At 28.5% G+C, this 22,313-nt stretch overlaps 1 protein-coding gene across 3 annotated transcripts in view; it reads left to right on the top strand.

The window, feature by feature from the left end:
* Nucleotides 1-21,395, top strand: part of LOC119614278 (5'-AMP-activated protein kinase subunit gamma-2-like) — a 33,759-nt gene extending 12,364 nt beyond the window's left edge. Inside the window, exons 1-6 of one of the 3 annotated variants that reach the window (XM_037970420.1) lie at nucleotides 997-2,088; nucleotides 5,418-5,466; nucleotides 16,752-17,042; nucleotides 17,108-17,286; nucleotides 17,353-17,556; nucleotides 20,208-21,395. In XM_037970420.1, coding sequence (XP_037826348.1) covers nucleotides 1,270-2,088; nucleotides 5,418-5,466; nucleotides 16,752-17,042; nucleotides 17,108-17,286; nucleotides 17,353-17,556; nucleotides 20,208-21,017 — 2,352 coding nt within the window. In that variant the 5' untranslated portion in view covers nucleotides 997-1,269 and the 3' untranslated portion in view covers nucleotides 21,018-21,395. Of the gene's footprint in view, nucleotides 1-996; nucleotides 2,089-5,417; nucleotides 5,467-16,751; nucleotides 17,043-17,107; nucleotides 17,287-17,352; nucleotides 17,557-20,207 lie in introns of those variants that run through there. The other 2 variants (XM_037970418.1, XM_037970419.1) reach the window with 2 other exon arrangements.
* The last annotated feature ends 918 nt before the right edge of the window (nucleotides 21,396-22,313 follow it).

The following is a 22,313-nucleotide window of genomic DNA, read 5'->3' on the forward strand; positions in this document are numbered from 1 at the left end:
CTGCAATAGCTACTTTAAAACAGAGAAGGGAGTTAATTATCTGTAAATAAATGTAAATTTTAAAAGTAAACAAGTTTTAATGTTTTTTTTTGTGATTTTTAATGAGAAATAAGAAAATTGTATTGTTTATATTGCTTTTATTTAGTATTTGGAAATTTTATTACTACTGCAATTTCCAAACCTGTTGAATAAGTATGTATTCTCACTTAACTAAACACTAGAGAGAATGTAATAGTTAAATTATATTAGATTGTGATATTGTTGTTGTTGGTATTGCAATATTATATGAATGAGACCAACTCACCTAAAATAAACACATTGTTGCTTTTTGTAGTTTTGATTATTTTTTATGTTTATCTGGTTTTTCATTCGTTGCCTTTTTAATTTTTCTATAGTTTGTATCAGGGATGGAAACGTAAATGCTATTGTACATTTGTGTGCCTTTTCTAGAGATCATACACCAATTACTAAACTAGTCCAACTTGTACATAGACTTGACGATTCAATACACAAGTCAATAGACCAGCCCATTCACTAGTCAATAGACTAGCCCATATACTAGACTATTGCATGGTTTATAGCCAAATATATAAACTACTTAATGGACCAGCCTGTTAATATACAAGACCATAATATGGTCTTTAGATTAGTCTTTCGACTAGTCTGTGGACTAGTGTCTGTGGGCTAGTCTATTGATTCGTCTATGAAGTAATCTATGAATTAGTCTATTGACTAGTCTAGGAACTAGTCTATTGAGTAGTCTATGGACTAGTCCCTTGAATAGTGTTGGACCTAGCCTATTGATTAGTATATAGATAATTCTGTCAATAGCCTAGTGCTAAAAAAGTCAAAAAAGTACTGATCAAAAATGTATTGGTTTTGTTGATAGTACTATTTCAAAATATCAATTTTCCATGCCTGGCTTAAATATTTTGCTTTTAAATTACTCTACTCATTTAGGTTTTGCCAAAAGAAACCAGTTTCAATTTATTAATACTAGTGAACGGACGTTGAACGTGGATTTATAGTGAAGACAAAAAAGAAAACGCAAAAATTTCGCATAAAAAAGTGTTTTACACACACACACATAGTGAATTGTGGAATATTTTTTTTGTCATTATTAAAAAATTAAAACAAATTGAAAAAATAAAGAAAAATTAAAAAATCAAGGTGTAAAAGTTAATTAACCAGAAAGAAAAATAAGAAACAAAAGAAGTTGCTTAAAAAAAACAAATAAAACTCTTTGTTTATTAAAAAAAAACCTCGAAAATGTTTCGGCGTTACTCATTATTCGATAATTCGGCACCGCGTTTGTCGGTCTTACCCAATAGCAGCAGCAACAACAACAGCAATAATAGCAGTCGCAAGAATTCTTTGGGACAAGCGCCGGAGATACGCATTAGTCAGGCTACGGCACAACCTCCTTCCTCCAAACAAATTACCGCTTTGCAGCAACGTAAATCTCGTTCCCTCAGTAATTCACCTGTCTATCGTAAAAAGAAATATGAAAATCTTCCCACTCTTATAGATCATTACTATGACTATACCGAGGAAGATTTAGAAAAAATTCATAACAATGATCAAGCAAAACAAAATTCACAGAGGAATTCCCTGATTAAAATCAACAGCAACAACAACAACAGCACTAAAATTTCAAATGAAAATATTAATAGTGATAATGATAAGATCGATGGTCTACGACATTCTCAGCACGTAAGCCGTCGTAGTAGCGAGAGTAAAAGTCGTCGTAATTTGCATAGTTTTGGCAATAGTATCGGTTTAACTCGCCATCGGCGTTTGCTAATCAATGATGAAGTCACAACTACGCCGACATTAGCTGCTGCCACTAATACTAATGCTTCAACTACAAGTGGTCATTCACTTGCCAAAGAAAAACATTCCAGTGGTGGCAAACCTTTGCAACAATTAGTTTTCAATACAAATAGTAACAGTAGTACTGCCAACACCCAACATCAGCAACAGCGTCGTGCCTCTTCCCCTGTTCATAGTTGTTTATTAGTTCGTAGACGTAGTGATTTTTCAGATCCCTCATTTGCTAATTTACCACCATTATTAAATTCACTTAAGGTAAGTCGTTTTTTTTTCAAAATTGTTTTGTTTAAGTGCGTTGTTAGTGTTGTTTTTATGAAAACTGTGCGAAAAAAAATAAACACAGGCTAATAGATAGAGAGGTTGTTGGTTTTAGGCAGGGTTGGATAATTCAGTAGTATTGCACTTTTGCTATATTTAATTTTAAATAATCCAAAACTGTATTCATAGTTGCCAGGTTATCATAAGTCAGGAATGGAAAAAAGTTTTGTGTTTTTGCTTCAAAGAATCTGTTATACACACCTATTTTGCGAAGAAAAAACTTTTATACACGAAAACTGTTATACAACACTTTTTCATATCTTTCTATAGAAAAAATATCAAATATTTCTATACGAAAATCTGTTATGCAGAAAATTTTTCATAGAAAAAAACTGTTATACATTAATTTTTTTATAGAAAAATGTGTTATACGCTAATTTTCCATAAAAAATCTGTTATACACTAATGGTTCTTTATAAAAATCTGTTATTTAGAAAATTTTCCATAGAAAAAAACTGTTATACACTAATTTTTCTATAGAAAAAAGTGTTATACACTAATTTTCTATAAAAAAATCTGTTATACATTGATTTTTCTATAGGAAAATCTTCTGTAGAAAACTTTCCATAGAAAAAACTATTATACACTAATTTTTCTATAGAATAATGTGTTATACATAAATTTTCTATAGAATAATGTGTTATACATAAATTTTCTATGGGAAAAATCTGTTATACTTTGATTTTTCTATAGAAAAATCTGATACGCACTAATTTTTATATATAAAAATCTGCTATACAGAAATTTTTCTATAAAAAAAATTTATTCACAAATTTTGCTATGGACAAAAGTGTTATACACAAATCTGTTGTACACATTTTTTTGTAAAGAAAAAACTCATAAACAAATTTTATATAGGAAAACTGTTCTACAGCGCTTTTTCATTTCTTTCTATAGAAAAATCAGTTATACACAATTGCATACATATCTGTTATGTAGAAAACTAATTTTTCTATAGAATAATCTATTATACATTAATTTTCTATGGGAAAAAACTGTTATAGTTTGATTTTTCTATGGAAAAATCTGTTATGCACTAATTTTTCTATATAGAAATCTGTTATGCAGAAACTTTTCCATAAAAAAACTGTTATACACTAATTTTTCTATAGAAAAATGTGTTATACACAAATTTTCTATAAAAAAATCTGTTATACTTATGCACTATAAAAAAATTGTTATTCACAAATGTTGCTATAGAAACATCTGTTATACAATTTTTTTTTCTATAGAAAAGTGTTATACACAAATTTTTCTATCGAAAACGACATCTACTTTCTATAGGAAAGTGTTTTACACAAATTTTTCTTTAGACAAAAGTGTTATACACAAAGTTTTCTATACAAACATCTCTTATACAGAAACGTCTGCATAGAAAAATGTATTATACTGAAAATTTTTTATACACAAATGTGTTATGCTAATATTTTCCTATAGAAAATGTGTTATACTGAAATTTTGCAATAGAAAAATAGAAATATTTTTTGTGCTGAAAATGTTTCAAAGAAAAAATGTGTTATACACAAATTTTTTCAAAGAAAAATGTGTTATACACACATACTATTGTATATATTTTCAATTTATGGTTAAAATCTGCATTCTTGCCTTTGTTTACATGAACATTTTGAAAAACCTTTTCCAACTCTGGCATTAAAGTTGTCATTTACTTATTTAGTTTGATCTTACCTCATATTATTAAGTTTACAGTGATGCCAACTACAAGAAACTAAAAAAGTTGGACAATCATTAAAAACAGTTAAACATTTATACATTTTTGTTAATAATAAATTTAAATTAAGAAATTTATTTAATAATATGTATAAGAAAAAGTTGTTTTGAGTTAAAAATAACTTTATGGGATCATTTCTCTAAATTTTGTTTTGTATTTGAACTTTAAAATTTGTTTATCTTTTGTTTAGTTAATAAAATTACTAAATATAATAGTAAACAGTTAAAATTTTTTGCTGTTGATAATATAAAAATGAACTGATATGGTTTTGGGTTGATTTTTGTTTTTTCGTGTTGACCTATTTGTTTTCTTTTTCAAGATTACTGTTTAAAATTTGCAACAGTAAGACCTTGAAGAAAAAGTTACTGTTTAAATATTACAAAAAAACACAAAGTTTAAATAAACTCTACTTTTTCAAAGTGTTTATAAGTTATTGTAAAATTCCAACTTATTTTTATCAACAACTTTAAAAATATTCACATTTTTAATAAATATTTGTAAGAACCTTAGAATGAAACAATAACAAATTTAACTTTTTATTAAGTTATTTTGATTGATTTCATTTGTTAAAGATAAAAAAGTTATTGTTTTTTATACTATCAATTATTATTTTTATGAGAAACTTATTATTTAGGTTCTACTGTTGTTGTTTTTCCTTAATATTTACAATCTTAATTACATGTTTATTAGCTGCCGCTATCTCCCCCAACAATACTATATTTATTTTACCCATTCTCTATCTGTCTGTCTCGCTCTCCCATTATTTACATTCTTAATTATCTTTAATAAATATTGCATGTAGATTATAATAAATAATACAAGTTTAAACACAATGATATATTTAATTTATTTATTATAAATGTTGCAGAAAATTAGTTCAATATAATATATTTATTTAAAAAAATATATTAAGTGATGTTTGTCAGTGAAAATTATCTCTTTACATGGGTGTGTGTCAAGAGAAATGAGGAAGCTGGTGTAATGAAGATTTTAATTTGTTTACATTATAACTACAGTGATGCCAATTGTATTTTAGCACTTAACGGTAAATTGTGTGTGTTTTTGGTGCAGGAAGTGTTGCCAAATGACAAATAAAATGTCAAATGAGTGATTTTAAACGCCGAACATAGCAAAATATTTAAAAGTCCTAGTTCAATGAATATTTTACTTCTCTGAATAGATTTTAGTGCCATAATTGACTCGGAAAATATTGAGACTATTTGCATTAATACCAATTATTTCTACTTCTTCATATTTGCTATTTTTTAATTTATTGTAATATTGTTGTATTTATTAGTATTCTTGTGGAAAATATCAAAAGTTCTTATCTTTATTTACTAAAAAAAAAATTATCACGGCATTGAAGTTCAATTGTTAATTACTGCGTTTTTTTGTTCTGTTTAATTTATAACAATGATTTGATTATAAATAAAAGGTAAAACAGATGCAAACCCAGTAAACATTTTGATTTGATTTTAATATAATTACTATTAAAGTTTACTTATTTATTTATATTTTCTTTTTTGATTCTTTGCAGTTGCCCGTTGCAGATCCGTTCCTAGAGAAAGTAAATCTCTCTGATTTTGGTAAGTGTTATAAATATGTACTTTGAAAAATAATCTATTTGAAATTTCTTTAAAAATTATTTGACACTTTAATTGATTTTGCTGCTAAATAATGCTAAACATAATGACAATGTATGTTTAACACAAACAAACAAAGATATTTAAAGAAATTACTAAATAATGACTCAACAAAAATTGTTATTTTTTTAGACAATTTGGCACTAGATCAATTATTTTTTTAGAAAAAAATCTATAAATTATTTTAGGGTTAAAATGACATACCTACTGCCAAAAGACATTTTCAAAAAAAAAAAAAAAAAAAAAAAAAAAAAACATTAACTATAAAAATATTAAATTAAAAATATAAATATAATATTAATAGAGAAATTTTTGAAACGCTTTAAACTTTTAAAATATATAAATATAACGAAAAATTTTAATACTTTGTATTAGTTAACAATTCTAATTATAATAATTTAATTTTTCAATTCGAATTTTAATTTTGTTTGCCATTTCAAAACCCGGCTTATTGGCATCACTCCCAGCTGATTTATGTTATAAACAGCAATGTTGCCAATATAGTATCTAAAAAGTAAGAAATTATTTTAACTTTTTATTAAATCTGTGTTTTTTTTTCCTGGAAAAACTAATACTATCGCTAAGTAGTAGACTGTATGATCGAAATGATGTCTTAGTCCACTTGTTTTATAAAAGCGTTATTAGATCAATTTTTAGCTATGTATTTATAATCTGGTGGACTGATATGGATAAAAAGTATAACATAATACCACTTCAGCGCACGTGTTTTTTGTGACTAAGTGGGATCATGACACCAGACATACCAGATCGCATACCGAAAACAAATTGTAAGGAATTGTGAGACATTGGTTGCAGATAAGACATCGTATTCAAGCGGAACATTGGAGCAAAACTTTGAGGGAAACTGTGATTACATGGATCCCTCTAAACTGGGATATAAATCGGGTATAGAAATCTGGATAGGAAATTTGGAGACCGAGATATATTACCTTCACAATACTAACTAAGAATACTAAGAACTCCCTGCTATTACGCAATGTGTAAAATGCTTTGGATATTATGTAGTGCTACCAAATTTAACATATTTTCCTACAGTCAGGAGACAATTAGGGCGGGCGTTAAGATCGGAGAGAGAGAGAGTGATAACCTCGACATCATATCGGTACCTTTCTACTCGAAGGTAATCGCCAATGACCAAGCGAATTTATTTGCTATAAAGGGAAAGGGAGCTTGAGGAAGTTAACCTGACGCAATGAGTGTTGTACTAAGAACATGAACAGGAATATTCAATCCTATCAAAGCTGGCAGGACGATATGCTTCCTTATAGTGAATAAGCCCTAAGTTAGTTTACGACAAAACTGTACAAAATTGATCGCACGGATTCAGACGAATGTAGAGCTTTCGTCAAAATTCCAATTATTACATACCTCAAAAACATTAATTGGAAAATTCTAGGAAACTGAGTTTCTGAACATTGGACAATAATTCCTTTCACAAATCGCTATATAATGGTTATCCACCAACATTTTCCAGGGCTGATAGCGGCCTGAGTGTTCAAACTATATATAGTATAAACAGCGTTGCCACAATACAGCAACTTAAAAACCGCTTAATAGTAACAATTTCCTTAAACTTGTTACAAACATAGCGATATTTTGTTTTAATTAACTGGCAGCTCCTAGTCGTTTACTACATAAAATATACTATTATTTGAGTGGGTGGTCATGTTTTTATAAACGTTTCTGTTTCTTTTGTTTTTTTCATACGTTTGATGATCTGCCAAATGAAATAAACAAGTGGTTAAGGGTCGATTTTTTTTTTGCTCTGCTCTGTAATAATTTATTCGATTATTATTCATATATAGTATTTAGTTAGGAATATTTTCTGGATTAAAACGTGTTAATTAATGGGCATTTCTTTTTCTAACACACACATTTAATAAAATATTAACATATACATGGTTTATATAAAAATTTTATGTATATCTTAATAGATTATTTCAAATTTTAAGAAATTAGAAATGCTTTCGTGTGGCATCTCTGTTTAAGGCACAGAAAAACTAAAGAAACCGTTAATTTCCATACAATTCAAATCCTTGTTATTACGAAATTACTTAAAACAATAGAAAATGTTTCCTGATATCATTTAAATTTTCCCCCAACCCCCTACAAATTTTCCTCCTCTGCTATCATTACTTCCCAAAAAAAAACTTATTGATTTCCCTCAAAACAAAACAAAAAGTAATATTGCTTTCATACTCGGCAGACATCTGTCATTTTCTCAATTATTTAGTTGTTTATTGTTTATCACCTTCATACTTAAAAGTCAAGAAGAAAATTGTTTAAATTATTTTTCTTGACACCTACTCATTATACACATGTTTACATACATACAATTTAGGGTATAAATTGAAAAACAGCTTTCTCTTAAGAGAAAATTAGGATCACTTACACACATACCAGCATATTTATTTATATGTATTTTTAAATTTTTGCGAATAACGGGTTTTTAAACGTTTTCAATGAGATTGAAGTGTTTTTATTTTCTTCTCAATTGTCGCAAAACATGATTTTTTCATGTTAAAGGGGCAGAGAGAGTGAGTGATGGGAGGTATATTTTCTCGGGCAATTTATCTTTTAAAGCAAAGATGCCAGATAAAAGAAATTATTTTAGATTTTTTTAATTAAAGATTTCTTCAAAATTTGTAGAATTTGTAAAAAAACTAAAGCAGACCGATTGCTCACCGATGCTTATGGTGAATGTGTTCCATCGGTATCAATGTACGAGAAGTGATATTTTTGACACGGAAGACAACAATCGTCTAGGCCAGCCAAAAAAGTTTAAAGACCAAGAATTGGAAGCATTACTCCATGAAGATTTGTTGTCAAGCTATACAATAGCTTGCAAAATCATTGTAGTCGATACTACAGCGTAGACTATAGTCTGCACTTTAGCGTAGACTATATATATATAGTCTGCACTATATCGTAGACTATATAATCTGCACTTTATTGTAGACTATAATTTACTCTATATCGTAGTGCAGACTATATGTTCTGAACTATAGCAGACTATATAGTCTAGACTATATAGCCTGCACTATAGACTATAGTCTATAGTGCAGGCTACGCTATAGTTTACTATAGCGTAGACTATAATCTGTACTATAGTGTAGACAATAGTCTGTACTATAGAGTAGACTATAGTCTTTACTATAAGGTAGACTACAGTCTGCCTCATAACGTGGGCCATAGTCTGTACTGTAAAGTAGACTATAGTCTGCACTATAGCTAAGACATTAGTCTCGGCTATAGAGTTGTACTTTAGCGTAGACTATATAGTCTGCACTATATCGTAGACAATATAATCTGCACTATAGAGTAGACTAAGTCTGTACTATAGTATAGACTATACAGTCTGCACTGTAACGTAGACTATATAGTCTGCACTATAGCGTAGACCATATAGTCTGCACTATAGCGTAGACTATATTCTGCACTATAGCGTATACTTTAGTCTGTACTATAGCGTATACTACAGTTTGTACTATAGAGTATACTACAGGCTGCACTATAACGTAGGCTATACTATAACGTAGACTATAGTATGTACTATAGCTTAGACTATAGTCTCGACTATAGAGTCTCCACTATAGTCTGGATGTTAGAGAAAACTTAAGGTTGGACAATAGTCTGCACTGTAGACTATAATGTGAACTGTATAGTAGACTATAGTCTGTACTATAGCGTAGACTATAGACTGTACTATAGCGTAGACTACAGTCTATAGTCTATACTAGACTATAAGTCTGTTCTATAACGTAGACTATAGTCTGCACTATAGCTTAGACTTTAGTCTGGATGTTAGAGAAAACTTAGAGGTAGTGTGGACTGTAGAGTAGACTATAGTCTGGACTATAGAATATATTATATTCTAGAGTGTAGAGAAGACTATAGTCTGGACTATAGCGAGTATACTGTTTTAATACTTTTTCACTTTTATTTTCATATGGCAACATGGAAATTGTGTTTAACACTTCACAACAAAGCTGCCAGATGACATTGATGAAAAATAATTCATTTTAGAGATCTTTTGTATCTTTTGTATTCAAATAATAGCGTTTTATTATTCCCCGCCAAATCATCTGGCCACACACTAAATTTTATTGTTTAGCATAGTTTAGTGAAAAATTTTGTTTTATTGAAATTTATTTTCTTTTTGAGCATTGTTTTTGCAAAAAAAAAAAGATGAAAATCTACACAAGGTATTCTTTCTTCTTAATTTCTGTTTGTCTCGTTGATACTAAAAAAAATTATTTTCAAAATAAATAGCAATAAGAACAAATAAGCGAAAAAAAGAGTGTTGGTGTTTGAAACCAATTTATTTTCAGTTTGTTTTGAAATTTCGAGATGTTTAGAACGATATTATTGAGATGATAAAATTTAAATTTAAATGTGTATAAAAAGAAAATTTATTATATAAATAATCAAGCAAATAAATAGCATAAAAAAGATATAACGAAAAGATAAATAACAATAATAATTTAAATAATTATTTAAATTAACGCCATAAACAATTATTAAAAACGGAAGTTTTCCTTTTACAATAAAAATAAAAAGAAAAATGTGCTTTAAATTTTAACAAAAATATTCTATAACAAACAAAAAAATCTGAAAATAATAATAATATGGTTTTAAGAATATAAATAACAATAACAATAAATTGTTTAAATAAAAAAAGTGTGTGTAAAATTTCGGAAGTTGTGTCTCTCTGTCTAAAACGCTTCAATTTCTATTAAGAATTTTTGTTTAGTTTGTAAATTAATTTAAATTATATTCAATTATTTATTTATTAGAGAAAAAAAAAACACTACTGCAGACTTGTAGACAACTGTTTTATTAATTTAATTAATTTTTTTTCTAATTTAATTTTCATTTGATATATACAAACTAATTTCCATTTGTCATAAGCTTCATCAACATTTTTCATATTTATTATATTTTTTTTTTTTTTGTGTAAGAAATTCTATTTTGTTTTTGTTGTTTTTCATTATTTTGTGGGCGTGAATTTGGCAAGATTTTTCATTTTAAACACTCTATACATTTTTTGTTTTGTTTATGTACTTTAATTATTATTTTCGATTTTTTATTTCGCTTAAATATTTTTTCTTTATTAAGTTTTCAAGAAAATGTTTAAGAAAATACCAGCCACGCAATTTTTTTTCAAAGAGATCTTTATCCATATTTATTATAATATTTTAATTATTTTTTTTTTTGGACTTTGTATTAATAATTTCAAATGTTCGTTTTTCGATAATGCAAAAAAAAAAAACATTAAAAATACTTTAAAACAAATATCAGGAGATGTTTTTGGAAAAATTCTGTGTAGGACAAATTAAAATATGTTTCTTGTAGATAATATTTAATTAAATTTTAAATTAAACGTATTTCCAAAGCTGTTTTTCTATTTTTATTTATTTTAAAATTTAACAATATTTAATTAGAAATAATAATAAATGGTCCCTAGCTCTAAAGCAAAACTTAACAATAAAAAACAAAAACAAATGTAAACAAACAATTTTGTTGACAATGTAAAACAGGGCTGTCAAACTGGTTAATTTTCATCTTAATTTCAAAATAGAGTCGTTATCTACTTTATTGTTATCTAGTCTATAGTCGAGTCTATAGTTTAGTCTATAGTCTAGCCTATAGTCTAGTCTATAGTCTAGTCTATAGTCTAGTCTATAGTCTAGTCTATAGTCTAGTCTATAGTCTAGTCTATAGTCTAGTCTATCGTCTAGTCTATAGTCTAGTCTATAGTCTAGTCTGTAGTCTAGTCTATAGTCTAGTCTATAGTCTAGTCTATTGTCTAGTCTATAGTCTAGTCTATAATCTAGTCCATAGCAGAAATATAGAAGGTAGTCTCAATCAAAAAAATTAAATTTAAATAAGGTTTTTTGACGTTTTCCTTATTTTAAACTTTATATACAGAGTTGCCACATGTTAAAAATAATAATGGATTTCAAGAAATATTTTACAAAAAATGTGTTGTTAATTTATCTAAATAAAATGTATGTTATATTAAAGGAAGTTAATTAAATTACTGATTTCCTCTACAAACACATTTCGGGTTTATTAAGTAAGAATTTTTTTCATTTTTTTATTGCTGTGTGAATATTTGTTTTCTTTTAAATTACGGTTTTAAAGACTAATTCGGAAAAATGTTCGGCCTAGATAAAATCGTTTAACAATTTTCTCATCTAAATCAATTTTAGGTAAATTTAACAAATTTAACGTATAATTTGGATTACTTGACAGTGAATTTTCATTATATCTTAACAAATTGAATTTAAGTATTCCAAATGGTTCAAAAAGTTGATATTTGGCTTATATAACCCTCCCTCGGACAATAAATTTGTATAGGTATAATTTTGATCTTTTTTTTCTGAAGTTCTAAAGCCAAATTCTGTAAGACCCATCTTTGAAATAATGTAACCGCCAAAATTCTCTAAACCATCGAATTCAACATTATTTAAATCGCAAATCTCATCTAAAAACTGCTCAGTTTCTTGATTTTCTGAAATCTGTAAAAATAATTAGATTTTACTATATAAACTTGGATCAATAGTAATTTGCCTCAAGTTGTTCCAAATCATCTATTGGTATTTCGTTTATTGAGCTGAAAATTTGTTGACTTAAAGTTACATCAAGATCTCCTGCCTGAAATTCTAAAATTCTGTCTTCACACTGTGAAGTTCACAGTTCGCAGTTCGGGAAATGCAGCTCATATTTATTCTCTAATTCATTTTACAAATTAGTTTTCAAAGGTTTTAATATAAATGTGATTTTATTCAAAAGAATAATTTTTATAATATTTTCTAACTGAATTGAAATTATTTTTATAAATTTTTTACATAAACTTCAAAGCATATATAAAAATTTCATTATAAAATGGGAAAAATTAAACTGTATATGGTATCACTAATTTAACGAAAACTTCAAAATCCTTAAGCATGTCAGATAGAGAATTTAAAAAAATAATGAGAGATTGACACTACCTTCTATATTTCTGCTATGGTCTAGTCTATAGTCTAGTCTATAATCTTGTCTATAGTCTAGTCTATAGTCTAATCTCTATCCGAAATTGCAAATTAACCACTGCTGTACAAAATTATTTTTATAAATAAGAAATTAATACATTTGACAGCTCTGTTCTAAAGTACAGCATTTAAGCTGCCATATTTTAAAACAATTGGCAATAAGTAACTGCTCGTGCTGCCATATCTTTGCCAATTGGCAAAGTTTATAGAAACAATACAAAAATGTAAAAGGTAACTTGTTGAAAAATAGGATTTTTTTTCGGAAAATCAAGTTAATTTAAACTATAGTTTTTCTATTAAACAATAGTACCTATTACAGAAATTGAAAATTGTTTTCCCACATTTACCTTGAATAACGTCATATTATTGCAAATCTGATCTAACTGCCTGCGATTTTTTTTCTTCGTAAAAATGATTCAATACATTGATACTTGAATTCAATGTAAGTAAAAAAAAAGAAAACGAAATGCAAATTTGTGTTTATTACAAAATAATTTACATTCAAAAGAATTTTACTATGAACACTTTGGTGTATGCAAAACATTTGAAAGATTTATTTCATTTTACCATTCGCACATACATTACGACGATGGTAAATTGCCAAAGAAAATAAATTAAAAAAAAAACTAAGAAATAATTTATTTGATGCAAAAAAAAGGAAAGAAAATCTTGTTCTCAAAACAATAACTAGAAAATTTCGCTTTGCCTGCTTCCTGAAGGCGTCATGATATATGTATGTAAATATGTACCATATAATCCACCATTATTGTCTGAATTATTTTTGTGATCGTGGCGTTAATTAGGAAAATCGTTAGACAAAACCCCCTACGAAGACATGCAAGAAAAAATAATATGTATGTAAATGTTTTTATTCATCTTTTGTATAATCAACCAACCCAAAAATATGAAAAAATTAACAACATCTGTTGTATTAGACTAAAAAAACAACAAATTACATTAATTTTTAATGCCAACAAATTAATTAGCCACAAACAATTATTGTAATTTTTCTGGGTGTATTTTAAGAAATTTATTATTAAAAAAAATTTAAAACTATTTTTAAAAAGAAATGTGCAAAATTTAGCGATTTTTGTATAAAAAATGCACAAAATTTTAGTGACTTTTCGGTTAATTTTTGGAACAGTTACAGATTCTTGAAAATTAAGTATTCTAAAAGTGAAAAGGCGTCATTTGACCAGGATGCTCGAATTAAACAAACTTAGGCTGTATATCTTCATTTTAAAGCTATTTCGACTACTCTTCTAGGATTTCAAAACAACCAGTTTTTCCCCCATTCTTCCTTGAAAAGATACTCTTATTTTAATTTTTCAACGGTAACTTTCTTTACTGGCATCCCTTTTCTCCTCATATGGCAATATTGTTATTTTGTTTACAACTTCCTAAACAAGACTGTCAAATTGCAAACACATATTGTAGCTAATAAAGTGCTTTTTTCATCTAAGTTCACAACACTTTCAACATTGTACTATTTATTTCTAAATTAGCCAAATGCATATAAATCATTATTAAACATTTTTGTCGTAACATAAATTTTCTCAAGAAACAACAACAAAAACGAGGGAAAGAAAAATCATTTGTTTGAAAATTTGGTTGTTGTTGTTGTAAATTAGTGTGATTTAACATTGATTTAGGGAATATTTTACTACACACAAATACATACTCTCATTCTAAATGTCTCATTTTCTTGACAATTAATTACAATAACAACACATGCATATACATATTTACACACGTTTAGCGCAAAAAAAAAAAACAAGCAAACAAAACAAAAATAAACCCACTAAAAGGTATCAACAATTACAAAAATAATAAAAAATGAATAAAATAAAATAGTCTTGATGTCGTCTGCAGTAGTGTAATGTTTTTCTATTATTTTAGTTTTTTTTTTTTTTTATTTTTTTCTCAACTAGAGACTCTAGTCTTTATTTATTTCAGTTTTTTTTTCTTTCTCTATTGTTGTAGATTTATTAGTGCTGTGAAATAAACAATTATTTTAAATTATAAATTGTTTTTTTTTTCTTTTTGTTGAGTTCAGTTGATCTATTGTGATAAAATTTGTTCTAAATGCATTTTTATTTAACAAACGTATTTAATGTGTTAAAACGCGTTTATTAAAACGCTCAAGAGAGGTCGTTCATTTTTGTTTTTTTTTTTTAACGCCCGCGCGCTGTTTTTAAACTTTATTTAACCCGCTTTAACGTCCGCATGTTACAACTTCATTTCTATTCTAATCATGCCGGTCGTTTGGTTCTTCGTCCTGGTCAAAAATCGAATCCAGATATTGAAATATATCCGTTAGAGAGTATTAAAGAATTCGAACATGTTTCCCAGGCCTGGAAACGTTGTTTGGCGGAAATTTTAAAGAAAAGTGTACAAAATAGTAAGTTTTTAAAAATCTTAGCCAAATTTTTCGTTTTTTCATTCATATTGTAGCATTAATGTTTTCTTTAACACTTCTCAGCAACGTTGCCAGATGATATTAATTCAAAATCATTAGTTTTAATATATTTAAATAGTGTGAAAAAGAAATAAAATATATTTTATTGGATTTTTTGTCTGAAGTATGGAGCAGACTACAGTCTTAACTGTACTATAGTACTAAATAGAGTAGATTATAGAGAGGACTACAGAGTAGACTATAGTGTGAACTATAGAGTAGACTATAGTATGGACTATTGAGCAGGCTATAGTCTGAACTATGGAGATGACTATGGCATTCATACTATAGAGTAGACTGCAGTCTATAGTTAGTAGTCTGGACTATAGAAATGGAATATTGAATAGGCTATAGTCTGGAATATAGTCTGAACTATAGAATAGACTATAGTATGAGCTTTTCTGGACTATAGAATAGACTATAATCTGGACTATGGAATATGCTATTGTCAGGACTATACAATAAACTATTGTCTGGACTGTGAAGTATGCAATAGTTTGGACTATCGAATAGACTGTATAATAGACTATAATCTGGGCTATTAAATATGCTATGGGCTATTAAATAGACTATATTTTAGGCTATGGAGTAGGCTATAGTGTGGCCTATATAGTAACCTATATTGTAGACTACAGTCTTAGTAGTCTATGTACTATTGCGTAGATTATAGTCTGGACTATAGAATAAACTATAAATGGAATATTGAATAGCCTATAATCTGGAATATAATCTGAACTATAGAATAGACTATAGTATGAGCTTTAAAGTAGACTATATTCTGGGCTATAGAATAGACTATAATCTGGACTATGGAATATGATATTGTCAGGACTATAGAATAAACTATTGTCTGGACTGTGGAGTATGCAATAGTCTGGACTTTCGAATAGACTGTATAATAGACTATATTTTGGGCTATGGTGTAGGCTATAGTGTGGACGATGTAGTAACCTATATTCTAGATTACAGACTGTTCTATAGATTATACTGTAGTCTGGTCTATAACTTTGACTATTGTTTGGACTAGACTACTCTATAGTTTGCTGTATAGAGTAGTCTATAGTCCGGACTATAGAGTAGTCTATAGTCCGGACTATAGAGTAGTCTATAGTCCGGACTATAGAGTAGTCTATAGTCTGGACTATAGAGAAGTCTATAGTCTAGACTATGGTATAGCCTATAGTCCAGACTATAGAGTAGCCTAGAATCTGTACTATAGAGTAGTCTATAGTCTGGACTATAGAGTAGTCTAAAGTCTGGACTATAGAGTAGTGTGGACTATAGAGTAGTCTATAGTGTGGACTATAGAGTATTCTATAGTCTGGATTGTAGAGTAGTCTATAGTCTGAAATATAGAGTAGTCTATAGTGTGGGCTATAGGGTAGTCAATATTGTCGACTATAGAGTAGTCTATAGTGTGGACTATAGAGTATTCTATTGTCTGGATTGTAGAGTAATCTATAGTCTGGATTGTAGAGTAGTCGATAGCCTGGATTGTAGAGTAGTTAAAATGGATATTTTTTTTAATAAAATATTATACTTTTTTATTATTTTTCTTTACAAACAAGTGAATAATATAGAACCAAGATCTATATCTACAAATAGTAACTAATTTTATAAAATTCTAAAGTGTCAAAAATTATTTAAATCTAAAATTTATAGAATGTGTTCTCTTACTAATTTATATTTTTATAATTATCTTATTACAGAAGAAGATGATTCTCAGATATTTGTAAAATTTTTCCGTTTCCACAAATGTTACGATCTAATACCAACCTCAGCCAAATTGGTTGTCTTCGATACACAATTATTGGTTAAGAAAGCATTCTATGCTTTAGTATATAATGGTGTACGTGCCGCCCCCCTATGGGATTCACAGAAACAACAATTTGTTGGAATGTTAACCATAACAGATTTTATAAAAATTTTAAGAATGTATTATAAATCACCGAATGCCTCAATAGAACAATTGGAAGAGCACAAATTAGATACATGGAGAAGTAAGTGGTGGAAAAAAAAGAAAATATAATTTTTTTTATTCTAAGTAAATTTTTGTTTTTTCTAGGTGTTTTACATAATGAAGTTATGCCATTAGTTAGTATCGGTCCCGATGCTTCGCTATATGATGCCATTAAGATACTCGTACACAATCGTATACATCGATTACCTGTTATAGATCCCGCTACGGGCAATGTATTATATATATTAACCCATAAACGTATATTAAGGTTCCTGTTTTTATATGTAAGTAGTAATGTTTTTAAGGAAGGTTTAAAGGTTATTAATTTATTGTGTTTGTTTTCTTTTTAGATTAATGAATTGCCTAAACCTTCTTATATGCAAAAGTCATTGCGTGCTTTAAAAATTGGCACCTATGATAATATCGAAGTGGCCGATGAACATACAAGCATTATAACAGCTTTAAAGAAATTCGTTGAGCGAAGAGTATCCGCCTTACCGTTAGTTGATTCCGAAGGACGTTTAGTTGATATCTATGCTAAATTTGATGTTATTGTAAGTATTATGAAAGAATTAAAAAAATATTTAATTTTAACTTATTAAACTATTTAAAAACTACTTAGTCTAGTCTATTCATAAGTCTTGTTTAAAGTCTAGTCTAGTCTATAGTCTAGTCTATAGTCTAGTCTATAGTCTAGTCTATAGTCTAGTCTATAGTCTAGTCTATAGTCTAGTCTATAGTCTAGTCTATAGTCTAGTCTATAGTCTAGTCTATAGTCTTGTCTATAGTCTTGTCTATAGTCTAGTCTATTATCTAGTCTATTATCTAGTCTATAGTCTAGTCTATAGTCTAGTCTATAGTCTAGTCTATAGTCTAGTCTATAGTCTAGTCTATAGTCTAGTCTATAGTCTAGTCTATAGTCTAGTCTATAGTCTTGTCTATAGTCTTGTCTATAGTCTAGTCTATTATCTAGTCTATAGTCTAGTCTATAGTCTAGTCTATAGTAGTCTAGTCTATAGTCTAGTCTATGGTCTAGTCTATAGTCTAATCTATGGTCTAGTCTATAGTCTAGTCTATAGTCTAGTCTATAGTCTAGTCTATAGTCTAGTCTATAGTCTAGTCTATAGTCTAGTCTATAGTCTAGTCTATAGTCTAGTCTATAGTCTAGTCTATAGTCTAGTCTATAGTCTAGTCTATAGTCTAGTCTATAGTCTAGTCTATAGTCTAGTCTATAGTCTAGTCTATAGTCTAGTCTATAGTCCAGTCTATAGTCTAGTCTATAGTCTAGTCTATAGTCTAGTCTATAGTCTAGTCTATAGTCTAGTCTATAGTCTAGTCTATAGTCTAGTCTATAGTCTAGTCTATAGTTTAGTCTATAGTCTAGTCTAAGTCTAGTCTATAGTCTAGTCTATAGTCGAGTCTATAGTCTAGTCTATAGTCTAGTCTATAGTCTAGTCTATAGTCTAATCTATAGTCTAGTCTATAGTCTAGTCTATAGTCTAGTCTATAGTCTAGTCTATAGTCTAGTCTATAGTCTAGCCTATAGTCTAGTCTATAGTCTAGTCTATTGTCTAGTCTATAGTCTAGTCTATAGTCTTGTCTATTATCTAGTCTATAGTCTAGTATATAGTCTAGTCTATAGTCTAGTCTATAGTCTAGTCTATAGTCTAGTCTATAGTCTAGTCTATAGTCTAGTCTATAGTCTTGTCTATAGTCTTGTCTATAGTCTAGTCTATTATCTGGTCTATAGTCTAGTCTATAGTCTTGTCTGTAGTCTTGTCTATAGTCTAGTCTATTATCTGGTCTATAGTCTAGTCTATAGTCTAGTCTATAGTCTAGTCTATAGTCTAGTCTATAGTCTAGTCTATAGTGTTGTCTATAGTCTAGTCTATAGTATAGTCTAGTCTATAGTCTATAGACTTGTCTATTGTCTAGTCTATAGTCTAGTCTATGGTCTAGTCTATGGTCTAGTCTATGGTCTGGTCTATAGTCTAGTCTATAGTCTAGTCTATAGTATAGTATATAGTCTAGTATATAGTCTAGTCTATAGTCTAGTCTATAGTCTAGTCTATAGTCTAGTCTATAGTAGTCTAGTCTATAGTCTAGTCTATAGTCTAGTCTATAGTCTAGTCTATAGTCTAGTCTATAGTCTAGTCTATAGTCTAGTCTATAGTCTAGCCTATAGTCTAGTCTATAGTCTAGTCTATAGTCTAGTCTATAGTCTAGTCTATAGTCTAGTCTATAGTCTAGTCTATAGTCTAGTCTATAGTCTAGTCTATAGTCTAGTCTATAGTCTAGTCTATAGTCTAGTCTATAGTCTAGTCTAAAGTCTAGTCTATAGTCTAGTCTCTAGTCTATAGTCTAGTCTATAGTCTAGTCTAGTCTAGTCTATAGTCTAGTCTATAGTCTAGTCTATAGTCTAGTCTATAGTCTTGTCTATAGTCTAGTCTATTATCTAGTCTATAGTCTAGTCTATAGTAGTCTAGTCTATAGTCTAGTCTATAGTCTAGTCTAGTCTAGTCTATAGTCTAGTCTATAGTCTAGTCTATAGTCTAGTCTATAGTCTAGTATATAGTCTAGTCTATAGTCTAGTCTATAGTCTAGTCTATAGTCTAGTCTATAGTCTAGTCTATAGTCTAGTCTATAGTCTAGTCTATAGTCTTGTCTATAGTCTTGTCTATAGTCTTGTCTATAGTCTAGTCTATAGTCTAGTCTATAGTCTAGTCTATAGTCTTGTCCATAGTCTAGTCTATAGTCTAGTCTATAGTCTAGTCTATAGTCTAGTCTATAGTCTAGTCTAGTCTGTTGTCTAGTCTATAGTCTAGTCTATAGTCTAGTCTATTATCTAGTCTACAGTCTAGTATATAGTCTTAAGATAAAGTCTAGTTTATAGTCTTGTCTATAGTCTAGTCTATAGTCTAGTCTATAGTCTAGTCTATGGTCTAGTCTATGGTCTGGTCTATAGTCTAGTCTATAGTCTAGTCTATTTTCTAGTCTATAGTATAGTGTATAGTCTAGCCTATAGTCTATAGTATAGTCAAAAGTCTAGTCTAGTTTATAGTATAGTCTAGTCTAAAGTCTAGTCTATATATTAGTTTATATTCTAGTCTATAGTGTAGACTATAGTCAAGTCTACAGTGTAGTATAAAGTCTTTATGCCATTTCCCTATTAACCTCAAATTCTTTAATTTCTCTCTTCTTCCAGAACCTGGCAGCCGAAAAAACCTACAACGATCTCGATGTTTCATTGCGCAAAGCCAACGAACATCGCAATGAATGGTTTGAGGGTGTGCAATGTTGTAATCTAGATGAGACCCTCTACACCATACTCGAACGTATTGTACGAGCAGAAGTCCATCGTCTAGTGGTGGTCGATGAGAATCGCAAAGTTATTGGTATTATATCTTTATCCGATATTTTACTATATCTAGTACTAAGGCCTAGTGGTGAAGGTGTTGGTGTTTCTGATATCTCGCTACGTGCATCAGATCCCATATTACAAAGGAAATTGTCAGATGATGAAGATGCCACTTCACTGGATAATAAATCACCTTCAGTGGGTTCGGGTAGTCGTAGTCTTATTGAAGATATACCCGAAGAAGAAGTGTATGGAGGTGGAGATAAAGTTTCAAAAGAGGAAGAAACTGATAAGGTAGATATGGCAAATACGGATAAAGTTAATAATAATCAGGAGCAGGAACAAGGCTCGGAAATAGTTGTAGAACAAGGTGTTAAAGTGACAAATGATAGCAGTGGCCTACAGGCAGAAATATCATTTGCCGATGAAGCCGAAGAGGATGCTAATAGTAATGAAGGGGCCGACAATGAACAGGAGAGTAGGCAGACTGCCGAAGAAGAAGAGGATGAGGATGCTAAGGATGTGATAAGCGGTAATTGTGATAATTTAAAAAAATCAAACTCAGATGATGCAACGGCGGAATTAACAACAACATCATCTGTTACCAGCGCTCTTAAGCAAACAACAGCTCGTGAAATGGCTCTTGTTAGTGAATAAACATTTTACTTTTGAAACAACAAACAAATAAAACATAATTATTTAATTATATAATAATTAATATTTAATATTTAAACTACACAAGTGTGAATATATGAAAGGATTGATGATAAATATTATTGTAAACTTAACTAAAATTATACAGTTATTTTCTTTAACTTTTTATTTAGTTTAAAATTTGAATTTCTGTTTTCTTAAAAGCAAAGAATTTATCATTGAAGGAAATTTAAAAGAAAATTCATTATTATAATTCATTTCAAAGCAGTAGGCAAAAAGATAATTAAAAAAGTTGTTTAAGAAAAATTAATTCATTTTTACAACAAATTTATTTAATTTTTATGCTTAAATAGCTACTAAAATAGTTTTTATATAAAGTAACAAAAAAAGGAAAACACGTAAAATATAAAAAGGTCTATTTTTACAGTTTATTTAACAGCAAAAAGCAAACACTTAATAATTATTGGTAAAAAAATACATTTTATTTAATTAAAAAAACTTATTTTTGTTGTTTTATCATTATGATTTAAAGCCAAATATGTTAAAATAGTTTTATGATTTGTTAAAATTTTTGTTTTGCTGGGGAAAAAAGAAGAAAAAAATCATTAAATGCTTTTAATTAGTAGAGGATTTTTCTTAAAATTTAAACAATTTAACAATTATAAAAAGTTTTTTCTCTTTTTTTTAAAAAAATACCAAAAGAAAACCATTTTAATTATTAAATTTTCATAAATTATATATTGCATTGCAAAAACACAAAAGTGAGAAAAGAAAAATACAACAAACAAAATTTATTATTATTATTATTATTAATATTATATTTATATTTTTAAGTGATATTTAACTTAAAGCTAAAAAACAGTAGTTTCTAAAAATTAACAACAACAACAACAACAAACTCCAAGAAGAAAAAAAAATGAAAAATAATATTAAAATATTTGAAAATAAACAGAAAAACAAAAATAATAAAAAAAAACATTGTTGAAACTTTAAAAATTAAATGGTGTTTTAATTAAGCATAAAACGCTTACGAAAAAGCTGTAATAACTTTAGCACAGCAACTAGAAACTTTAAATTTCACATCCTTATAGAGAATTAAATGGACTTTGAGGTAACAACAAAATAAAATTGTAAATTTATTTTATCTCTTGCGTTATAAGCATTTTTAAACTTCAACCCTTAATATCCTTAAGAGGGCGTGGCAGTGGGCGGAAAATGACCTTTCATTATAAAGCTTACATTTCAAGCTTTTGTATAAACCCAATATTGTAGAAATATTCCTTATATTTCAAAAGTTAT

Source organism: Lucilia sericata, unplaced genomic scaffold (genome assembly GCF_015586225.1).
Source record: "Lucilia sericata isolate MDLA Ls3-8-SP2 unplaced genomic scaffold, ASM1558622v1 Contig002754F_arrow, whole genome shotgun sequence".
NCBI lineage: Eukaryota > Metazoa > Arthropoda > Insecta > Diptera > Calliphoridae > Lucilia > Lucilia sericata.